This window comes from Aulonocara sp. 'chitande type north' Nkhata Bay, linkage group LG17 (genome assembly GCF_057382095.1).
Source record: "Aulonocara sp. 'chitande type north' Nkhata Bay isolate Kocher_YH1m ecotype deep benthic linkage group LG17, A_spYH_male_GT1.1, whole genome shotgun sequence".
Classification (NCBI taxonomy): Eukaryota; Metazoa; Chordata; class Actinopteri; order Cichliformes; family Cichlidae; genus Aulonocara; species Aulonocara sp. 'chitande type north' Nkhata Bay.
The window spans coordinates 17091338-17103044 of NC_141360.1; the positions used below are offsets into that span (position 1 = coordinate 17091338).

At 40.1% G+C, this 11707-nt stretch overlaps 1 protein-coding gene across 1 annotated transcript; it reads right to left on the reverse strand.

The window, feature by feature from the left end:
* Window positions 1-110: 110 nt before the first annotated feature.
* lrrc40 (leucine rich repeat containing 40) lies at window positions 111-10574 on the reverse strand. Its single transcript, XM_086269372.1, has 15 exons — window positions 10359-10574; window positions 8655-8836; window positions 7935-8008; window positions 6338-6467; window positions 6055-6178; window positions 4721-4860; window positions 4363-4535; window positions 3986-4076; window positions 3641-3686; window positions 3329-3431; window positions 2403-2510; window positions 2165-2275; window positions 1694-1771; window positions 784-969; window positions 111-439 (listed from the first exon to the last, which is right to left on the reverse strand). The coding sequence occupies exons 1-15, from the start codon at window positions 10498-10500 to the stop codon at window positions 334-336; spliced, it is 1794 nt and encodes a 597-aa protein (XP_086125498.1). The 5' UTR covers window positions 10501-10574; the 3' UTR covers window positions 111-333.
* Window positions 10575-11707: the final 1133 nt, after the last annotated feature.

Below are 11707 nucleotides of genomic sequence, written 5' to 3' on the forward strand. Positions count from 1 at the left end.
TAGACGTTCTATAAACTCTATGCAGAGCTCAGATAAACAGCACTTTTTAGTTTTCATACTTTTAGTGGGCTATTAGCTGTACTTAGTATGTTATGAAATTCACACCAGTCACAATTAGCCAAACAACTTTATTTGGAGAAGTGCTGCCCGCAGAATAGCGAACAATATAAATCCTATTCTGACTCGCATCCATGGAAAAAAGAAAAACAGATCAATGGTTTAATTTTATTACCCTTAACATCTTCAAAAAGCAGTCTGCACCATTTTTCATAGATGTGTGAAAAAATGTAAAAAGATTGCATTTAAACGTCTTGATCCAAACATGGTCACAAATCACGTTGGTATGCGGCTGCGCAGATACTCCATCAGTGCATCTGTTCCTTTGGCCACAATTGCTGCTCTGGGTGTGCGGAAAGGATTTCCCTCCAGACTCAGACACCTGAGGAACAACACCAAATTCAACTCATTTTGTGAGGAATTTATTGTACATCTTACAGGAATTTACAGTGTTTCCAAACTCGGCTGCGATTTTAAGTAGATGCACTTATGGTATAGAGGTGGGAATCAGCAGACAGCCCATGATATGATATTATCATGATACTTCACTCATGGTACGATATTATTGCCATTTAGCATTTTGTGACATGCTCACAGAAGCATATATTGTCATTTATAACTTCAAATTCTGTCCTCAAAGATAAACGTTGTCAGCATCTGCTTTATCCAGCAGGATAAAGTGATCTCACTTAAAAAAATAAAATAAATAATGAGTAAGGTCCTTACCTGAGGCTGGTACACAGGCCCAGTTCAGGAGGGATGTTGAGCAGGTCATTGTTTGCCAGATCTAGTGTTGACAGATGAGTCAATTTCATCAGGCGACTAGGATCCACCTCACACACCTGGTTATTAGCAAGCAATATAGTCTCCAGAGAAAGGGTCTCATACAGGACGTCAGGGAAGGATTTGAACCTGTGAGCAACAGAAATACACCGAGTACACAAACACAGGTCAGACAGGCCAACTTACTGAACCACTGTACATGTGCTCCATTACCTACAGTTTATGAGCCACAAAGCGAGGAGGCCGAACTCCGTGACAACAACGTGAAGCGATTTGTAGCTAAGACCATGACGATAACATATTTTTCTTATTAGTTTCATGAGAGCAGAGGATCATTGTCTAGTCTGTGATTAACTTCATTTTCAATGCACAGCATCATATTCTGAGGTCCAAACCGTACAACATACTGTAGGCAGGAATCAACATGTCAGCTGACATCCCTTGTGGAATCAGATCGAGTAAGACAACAGTGGATGCTTCATGCTAAGCTGCTAAGGGCAGAGGTTTAGATCACATCCCACTGAGTTCCATCTTTCCATCCTGCACACTCTTCTTTATTTAGTGCTTAGATGTGGTGCTCAGAAAGGTCAGTCAAGGGAAGGTCTTGCAATGGATCACAAGCTGTATATGGAACATCACAACACACAACATTACAAGCTAACAGCACTGAAGTGCTTTATGGGGTAATGTGCAAGCCATGTCAGGATCGCCTCAGAGCTGATCAGACATCAAGGAGGAATCCAAGTAAGGCGCTGGGACTGCTGTGGCTGCTCCCTCGAGCAGCTGCGTATGTGTGTGCGGGGTGTGATGAAAAAATGCTGGATGATGGGGCTGCAATGTGGAGTTAAGTTACCTGTTGTAAACGAGGATAATGGAACGTAGTTTAGTTAAGTTCTGCATTTCAGACGGTAAATCACTCAGCTGATTATTCCTAAAACAAACGAAAGAAACAAATACAGCATAAAATATTAACACCTGACCCTTCCCTTTTCAGAGGTTTCATACATCTTACTGACTAGTACTAAAAACAACACCCATTATTATGTAATGTCAGATTATAGCTTAATTTAAACAGGACAGGACGGGAGACTCCAGAGCTAAAATGTTGGCAGTGGTTTGCAATGATGTGGTGTCTGATTTAGAAAGGCAAAAATAAAGCAAAAGAACACACAAACACACACACACACACACACACACACATGAATGATGCGGTGGATTTCTGTCCTTTCTGTACTTTGGACTCAAAATTTGCATATTATATAATAAATGGGAGCTTCCTGAAATAGATTCTGTCCATATCTGAGTGTCGGCTGTGTCTGCGTACCGGAGATCGATGTGTGTAAGCTGGAGTAACTTGCAGATGTCAGGTGAACAGCTGATCAGTCTATTGAAACCCAGATTGACTTCTGACAGCGAAGATTGGAATTCCACCAGCCTGCAGACAGAAGTGTGATTAGCCTGCAATCATCTGCATTAAAATGGCTTTTTGTTGGGGCTTTACCGTCTGTCACACAGTGATGCTCTGTGTGTGAAAGAAAGAGAGCGAGGGAGTGTGCGTGTACCTGGGAGGAACTGAAGTCAGCTGGTTTTTGCTGAAGTTAACTGTGGCAATGCTCTGACCAGCTGCACCATCAAACAGCTCCTCTGGGATACTCCCTGCTTGCTTGTCACTGGTCACAAACACATTCACATTGGAGTATTTAGCGTAAATATACTGTAATAACCAATAATTATTAGGCATGGGAATTGATAAGAATTTAGCAATCCCATTGTCTCGATCCCTTGTCCACTTGATTAACTATTCATTCTCGCATCGATTGCTATTGGCGCTACTTTGTGAGCTACCACCATAACTAAACTGCATATCACAGACTTTACATTCTGCAAATTAATTGCATGATGTGGTCAAATGTTTGTGCATGTTGGGGGTATTTCTCCTCTTTGTTGGGATCAGTGTTGGGTCATTACTCCAAAACAGTAATTATTACACAGAACATTAAAAGTAATGGCGTACGTTACTTAATTACTCCCACGAGTCAGTCATTTGTTACACTACTCGTTACAGTCAAAGGAGCTTGCAAAGAAAAGCATCTGGACTTCTTTAAGTTACTTGAAGACGTTTCACCTCTCATCCGAGAAGCTTCTTCAGTTCTAAGGTCAAATGGTGGAGAGTCCCAGATATAAACCTAGTAATGTAAAGTAATGTAACTACTCGTTACATTACTTTTGTGTTTCTCCATAAAATGACCTGTAATCACCATTTAACACTATAAGCCTGAGGCTAAAGTCCCACACACCAACACAAACCCCTATCCGGATGAAGACACATATGATCTTTCTCTTAGTATTTAGGTATGAAGACAAATCCAACAGCACAAAGCAAAGACAAAAACCAGCACAAAGAGCCTGGTGAGTATAGTTTTCTGATTCCCTGACGGAGTACATGCACATTCCTGTGGAAATGCAGAAACCAGTCTATATAACTAACCTGTATGCCAACAGCTTGAGAGTTTTAATGTCATGCACATTGACCCTGGCCTGGCTGGGTAACATCATAGCTGTATCTCCTCCATCTGTTTTGTCAGGCTCCTCTACAAAAAACAGACAAAAGATCATGTAAGGACAGCAGAATCTGTAGATTTGCACCCAGGACAAGAAGAACTAAAGCATTGATAGCAATACCATCACACTACTAAGCATTATTAAGGTATTAATAAGGTGTTAGCACGTTCATTTATATAGCATAACTACTAGTTAGTATCCCATTTACATATACAGGTAGGGCAAAAAACCACTTTACCTTTAACTCTTCCTCTCAAATACTTCAGAAGCTCACTGGTTCCTTTCTGTAAGAAAAGACAACGTTTCTCCAGATTCTCTGAATATTTTCTTGATATTATGTACTGCAGATAATGAATTACTCAAAGATAATAATATTTAATGTGATTTAAAAGTCTTTTAGTTTTTAAATTTAAAGAACATTCCAACTTTTCTGGAATTCACGTTGTATTACAACTTCTCCATATAATCCTGTAAATGCAGATTTCAGTGTTTTTACATATTCAGCTGCCACGTTTCCTTTCTCTCTTCCTTTCCTCTGTTTTACCATGCATACTCTGTATTTGAGTCCTCATGTGTCACCTACAGAGAGGATGTCTCTCCTGATTCCTCGCAGAGGGTTTCCCTCCAACAGCAGCACGTTCAGATTGGGCAGCAGGCTGAGTGACGCTGGAAGGCTGGCAGGACACAAAATATTATTTGTATGAAAATCTACCTGCTAGGATTTACTCTGAAAAGGTGGACACTTTTCAGATATAACATCAAGAAATACTTGAAATAAAGAAAACGAGAATAAAATACAAATTAGGCATAAATTCAGACTAATGGCACTAGAAACTTGATGCAGCTGCTCTCAGTGTAGAGCAGTGATTATATTTCCTTCCAGCTGAATTCAGTCGCATCCTGGCTGCTTGCAGGTATAAAAGGTTTACTGAGCAGTGTGTCATCATACTGAAAGCTTACCTGGTAATGTCATTGTTGGTGAGGTCAAGGCGCGTTAGCGTACTCAGTAAAGTGATCTCTTCAGGGACTATTTTGATCTTGTTGTTTCTGAGTTCCAGAAGAGAGATGGCTGTCAGGCAGGATAGCTGCTCCGTCTGCAACTGCTCAATTTGGTTGTTCCCCACATATAACTCCTACACACACACACACGCACACACACAGTTACATCTTTCTGCACTGCCAGAGTAATGGATGCACAGAAGCATGTCTCAGACACAATACAGAGCGCAGAGCGATTTGGTCATTGCTCCAATACCGTCAGCTTCACTCACACCACAAAGGAGTTTTAATTCCTGGAACATCATTTTGCTGTTAATACCTTGAGCGCAGGTGCGGGGAGCTTTGGGAGGAAGCGGAGCTTGTTATGTCTAAGGTAAAGCTGCTCCAGAGCGAGCATCTCCGATAGGCTTTCAGGAATCTCAGTCAGCTGATTGTCACTGCAGTCCAGCAGCTTAACATCTGCCAAATTAAACCAGAGTTCAAAAAAGCCAGAAAAAGTAACACAGCTTTCAGCTGCTGACATGCCCATCTTATTACAGGGCCTTAGTGTATGTCAAAGAAATAACTTGTTGTCCCTCCACCCACATCTTGGGGAATTATTGGCCAGCTTGTAGCAAACATAAAAATACAGAGAGAGCTGCCCAAAATAAAGCTCAAGCTGTACTACTGTGACCTATTCATTCACGAGTTTGTCTTATATTAATATTTTCTGTTGTGTGGAACATTATGGCAGACATAAAATGACACTATTGTGTTATCCAGAAATAAATACAAAGATTTAAACACAGAACCTTGTTATAAGGTGTCTGTGCTGATTACTGCACCATTGTTCTACCTGGGGGGTAAAAGAACCCCAAGCAAACAAATAAAATTCCAGTGAATTTACAAGAAGGAAACAAGAGGAGGAGCCATGATGCTGTTGCAGCTTTGCTGGATATTCATTCAAAATCCACCCGGCACGACCACAAAAATCGGCATTGATGCCGTCGTTTATTTTTCAATGAAATTTAAAAAACAAAAGAAAGGCTCTGCATGAACTATTGTTGCTGTTTTTTTTAATGCAACTGATCTGAACATCGAAGTCTGCCATAGGTGTGAATGTGAGCATCAAACATTACCCTCTGTCACACTCCCTCTAGTCACTTGCTTGTGCTTTGCTTTGCTTTATAGCAGCTGATCTTCATCTTTTAGATAAGCACCAATTCTCCAACAGTAAACAAAATCAATTCTGATATATCTGAATATGCACAGAGTTATGTTATTATTCAATAAAACAACATTAGCTAACAATAGCTATGGTCCTTCACTAAACAAAACACCTGCCCAGTTCTCTACCGTTTCTCCTCAAACCACAAATACATTTGTCACCAGTGGCTGTTTTTTCTCCTGATCCTCGTCTGTTTCTGGTCATCTTGATGTCTATCAGACTATTAATTATAAGGCTGTGGTCATATGCATACATAGATGTTTATACTTTAGTGCATATTTTATGTCAAATCTATATTATTGCATTCTTTTTATAAACATCTATTCGGTGTGGTCGCCAACCTGCGAGCTGCTTTTGAAGAAAATAAATGGATGGAATAATTTGTTACGCCGGAACAAACGCTTTCTCATTCACAACTTATTTGTAAGCACTTCTGCAACTCTTACTTGTGAGCCGGGCTAGGCTGTCTGGGAGCCCGCTAAGCTGGTTGTGACACAGGTTCACTTTCTGTAAACTGACGAGACACCCGAAACTGGAGGGCAGGCTCTTCAGCTGGTTGCTAGACGCGTCCTTTAATCATTCAACAGGATGGACAGAAATTGACCATCATTCCATTTCAGTCTTTCATTCCACTTTGTTTTAATTGGGAAATAAATGGATTATCAATGCATTTCCAATACAGGAGAGAGAGGAAGACACACTAGAGTGCATGCATTATGCATTAGTTACCAGCTCTGTGAGGTTCGCGAGCTGTCCCAGATCCTCTGGCAGGTTCTCCAGCAGATTCTGCTGCAGTGTGAGGCTACGGAGGTTCTTTAGAGTACACATCTCAACTGGCAGAGAGTCTAACTGATTATGACTGGCCACACAGAACAAAAACACAACAGATCACTAGTTATTGCCAACTTCAGAATGCTGATATGCTCACTTTTCTTCACTGCAGCCCCCGCATGCTTCTTAAAGGACTGCAGACACAAGCCCTCTCTTTCACTTGCACACTTAAATTCATGTAAATACATCATTTGTTTTTTGACAGCTGTTTAATGCACTTAAATTATTAAAGTACTGCAATTTCTAAAATAGAAATCAATGAAGACCTCATTTATGAAAGACCTGCAGTGTCTTCTCTTTTGAATATTTATTATTGCTCATTAATAAGGCACAAGTATTTCTTATACAATGAACTGGTGGAATAATCAATAGGACACTCCATTACTAAAATGACTGATAGCTCCAGCAAATTCTGTATTTAGTCTTCATTTACTGTTTTGCTCGTCTCTCTTTTGTACTGTTGTACGTATGATTATGAAGAGTTAAACTAAACATTAAAGAGCTCAAACAAAGAAAACTAGGTTTTGTTCTCCAATGACTAATATATTGTTTTGAAGTTTGGAGTTGATCCAACAGAAACTAAAGCTTTTTCTTAACTCGTGTGACTTTGACTTTTGACCTTGAAGGATTACATCATAAAATGGTGTATTTTAGCTTTATCCATATGATTGAAGCAGACGTGGCTGAAATCTTTGGCTTCCATAAGCTGTACAAACTTGAGAGTTTTAGATCTATTGTGACATCTTGAAAAAATAAAGTGTACAGCTCTTTCCTGCACTTTCACACGACATATGACTTGATATGGTTTCTTTAAATGTTTTTTAGTTCGCCTTAGCCGACCTAAGTATTCATGTTACCCAAGGCCTAGTCTGCTACTGTGAAGTTTGAAAACAATACATAACTAATTTTGGGTAATGAAAGTTTTTACTGATTTTCATATTTGGTGCAACCAAACCTGATTTTCACCAAAACTAAATGAGCTTGAGCCGTTATCGATCATCACAGAGAATTTGAAGCTGACATCTTGGAAACTGGACTGTGGACAAACTAACAGAACCGATTACAAACTCCCTCTGTGGTTCCAGTGGACACAAGACTGGCCAGCAGACCGGGTATACTGCACAGTCTGTACACGGCCTCCAGCCACAAACACACTCTACAGGGAGATTGCTTTTGCGCTAACCCACTGAACCATAGTCCAGACTGTGGTTGAGTACCAGAGTTCAGGCTGGGCTGTAAAATAAAAGGTGGTCATACCACATACTGACTTTCAAACACATTACACACCTTACATACTGTATTTCCATGTGTATCTGCACATTTCAATAAACCGCTACATCTATTTTCCTGGCAAAATGTAAACAAACTGGGGTGGCTGTTGCACAGTATTGTAACATAAGATATTTTATTGGAGTATTATGAGTGTGCACAAACTTTTTCAGATTTCTCTTTCCCATTAGGATTATGGACTTATGGTGTGTGTGAGTGTGTGTACCTGAGTCGCAGCTGTTGAAGATTCTGCAGTTCTCCCAAAGCACTGGGTAAACTACTTAACTGGTTGTCATGTAGCTGGTAAAACAAAAGTTGACATTTTTTGTTTATTAGCTGGATTTCAAGTCATAATTTTCACAGGTGAAAACAGAAACTGCATTTCCTCTAATCAGCACTTGAGGCTAGTTTTAAATTCTGAGACAATTGCCCATACAGTCCCGTTTACAGCCTGGTACAATAAAACGGTTTTGATCTTTGCTGGTAGCTTTCATGCACTGTATCACAAGTAGTTAGAAAGCACTAAGTATAGAGGCAGTGCTTGTGAGAACTGGTGTGATTGGGTGAATGTGGCATGTTGTATAGAGCGCTTTGAGTGCTCCGGGAGAGTAGAAAAGCGCTACATAAGAATCAGTCCATTTACCATTTAAAAACAGAAATATATGTTGGAAACATTTTTAGATTAAAAATGTTTCCATGTCAAATTCTAATCAGCTTTTGTTCAACATAGTTTTACTGCATTGTTAGGTTAGTTGAATGTATTGTCTCTGACTAACACAGCATTAGCAATTAGCTTATTATTGAGGGGAAGAAAAAAAAAACCCAAAACATGAGAACCCCCCCCCCCCCAAAAAGTAATATATACACATATATATATATATACACACACACACAAATAATAGACATACACTCAGCTAGCTTGTTGATTGAGGCTTCTACTACTTACATCCAGTGTAGTCAGTCCAGGCAGCAGGCTGATGTCATCTGACAATAATGTAATCTGATTGGATGAGAGCAGTAGTTTTGTGAGGTCTGTCTGCTCCCACCAGCGATCTGCTGCTCCAAAGGACACATTCTGCTGGGCCTCCTCTGGTGTGTCGATGTTTAGACGATAGACGTTCTGGGGAACTGAGCCACGTGTTAGTCGGGTTTCTACGCAGTATTGGTGACATTAAATTCATTTCATGTCCTGGAGACTCAAGCCTAATTTTTACTTGCCTAACCCCAACCATAACACTTTTTCCATTCACATAACTGGCCTACAACATGAAAGTAAAAATAGGATTATGCTCCCATGATGATAATAATAATAATAATAATAATAAAAATAATAGTAGTAGTAAGAAAAAGTGGTGCCTGTAGCTCACAAGATAGAACAGGTCATCTACTAAGGTTGAAATTCGATCCCTGGCTGCTCCCATGCCAAATATCCTTGGGCAAGGTTTAACCCTGTGTGTTCTCCGATGAATCCATCAGAATATGAATGCGTGCAAATGTTAGAAAGCGCTTACTTAGACAAACCATAAACCTATGCTTGTGTGAATGGATGAATGAGGCAAGTTGTATAAGCATGAATAAAGGCCATTTACCATTCACCTGACACAACAAAGGCCAGTGTAATTTTTTTGTGGAAAGAGACCATTGCCATGAAGGTATGCACAACATGGTACGAGTCACAAAGTAACAAAGCCAATAAATTCCTGGACCCCAGGTTTCATCTTAACCTTTGCAACAGCAACAAGAACAATAAACTTTGTCCGGCTGGGCCTACCTTTCAGAAGGTCGCCACAGTGGATCTGCCTCCATCTCACTCAGCATCCTCTGCCATACCAACCCTCTACATATCTTCCTTTACTACATCTATAAAGCTCTTCCTTCTGCCTGGCAGCTCCATCTTCATCATCATCCATCAAATATATACACACACTATTCCTTCTCTGCACATGTCCAAACCATTTCAGCCTTATCTGTCTGACTTTGTTAGCTAACTTTTTTTTTTTTTTTTTTTAAATTGCTGTTGCTTTCCTAACAGGTCAAAGTGTTGTGACCATTCTCCTCTGATCTCTGGCATCAACAAAGCATTTTCCCCCAGATAACTGCTGCTCACCAGACATTTCTCTTTTTCAGACTATGCTCTGTAATCCCCGGTGATGGTTGTGCAGGAAAATCCCAGCAGATCAGCAGTGTCTGAAATACTCACCAGCCAGACTGGCACCAACAATCCTCCCACTTTTAAAGTCATTTAGATCCCCTTTCTTCCCCATTCTCATACTCTATTTATACTCAGGTCGTCTTAACCCTGTCTACATGAATAAATGGGTTGCTGTCATGTGGCCGGTTGATTACATGATTACATTAACAAGCAGTGTAGATTAAGCAGAGAGACTTACACTGGCGTAAAATATACTTTTTGGAAACAGGCAGGATCATGTGTCAGTGTTCAAACATGAGCAATATGGGAATATCAAGGTTCAGTTTGTTCAGTCAAAATATATACTGAAAGAAGTCCAGCGAGGAAGAAAACGTGTAGTCATATTATTATTATTATTATTATTATATATTATAATATATTAGGTTACTTTTTTTAATTAAATCAATGGCAGATCTGGTCTTTTAGTAGTGCTGTATGTGTGAGCTAACATAAAATTACCTTCTTTCAGTCCTCGGCCGGACAGGTTGAGCTGCCCGCTCTTCCGGGCCGCCTTCAGCAGGCCGTACGGAACAGTCGGCTCTGCCGTTTGCACCTTAAAGCCCGCCAGAGAATCCTTACACCCCCCTTTGAATCGAGACATGGTGAAATAAACCCGCGTTGAACTCAGCTGATGTTTAACCTCAGCACCTCACCCACCCACAGCCTTCCGCCAAAATTAAAAGCGTTTCCGTTTACGATCCTTCAGAATAAAAGTCCTTTATTCACACTTTGTCTTCTAATCAATCGATTTATGCGGCATAAGAAATAAAATATCCTTTAAACACGAACAAGTGACATTTAAAACTTAAAAATCTACGACTCAAACTCTGGCTTGATGTGGTCTTGGAAGTATTTCGCACACTCAGGTTACACACGCTGTCATATCAAAGGGTTCAACAGGGGGCGCTAAATGTTCAGGAGTTCAGCTCCAGCTGCAGTTATATTGCATCAAAGCCTCAGTGACAGACATACAGGGATCGTGAGCTTACATACCCGTGGACACAGATGTCTGATGGATACTAGCCAGCTAGATTTCAATAGAAAGGCTTAAAAAATTATGATTATTATATTGATTATGACATAGCATTTAAGGTTACCACAGTAAAAAGGTCCTGAGTAGTGATTAGTAGTGATTAGTGTTTGGCCACTTAAAATATCTTTATAGGACTATTGTTATACTTGTTGCCATTTCTGCTGCTTTCTTGGCCAGGTCTCTCTTCAAAAAGACATTTTTAATGTCAACAAGACTTTTTAACTGGACAAATAAGCAATATATACAAGTCACTTTGCCAAAAAAACTGATTACAGCTTCTACCTCGTGGCAGAAATGTTGTTTGTGACTTGATGTCATTCATGAGGGATGGATTTGACATATGTTTCACATATTAAAGACAACAAATTACTTTCAGCAGTTTAAATACTGGTAATCACTTTTTGGCAGACCATCGCTTTTTGGCACAAACAATCTGAAAACCATAAGAGCACCAGTGATACCCCACTTCAGAGCAGTATTTCGAAACATCTGTGCTTTGGGAGCTCGACACAGTGAGGAAACGTCAGCATCAAAACTCCCATCCCTGGTCTCGGGTTCAAATCCACCATGATCTGATTTTTCTGTGTGGAGTTTGCATGTCCTCACCGTGGGTCTCTCCAGCGTGGGTTTTCTCTGGAGCTTCCTCCCGAGGTAATTAGAGTTAGGTTAGATTAATGACTCTAAATTGCTGTGCTACAGTTTGTACTTTGCCTCTCATCACATAGCAGCTGGGATAAGCTCTGAGACTCTAAGATAGATGTACACACGGTGTATA

Excerpts from the sequence above, each read along its gene's own strand:
- lrrc40 (XM_086269372.1), bottom strand. The coding sequence starts at position 10,500 with ATGTCTCGATTCAAAGGGGGGTGTAAGGATTCTCTGGCGGGCTTTAAG. Across the intron at positions 8,837-10,358 it reads CGGCCGAGGACTGAAAGAAG|TTCCCCAGAACGTCTATCGT; the intron begins GTAATTTTATGT and ends CACGTGGCTCAG. Across the intron at positions 3,432-3,640 it reads TTTGAGAGGAAGAGTTAAAG|AGGAGCCTGACAAAACAGAT; the intron begins GTAAAGTGGTTT and ends TGTTTTTTGTAG.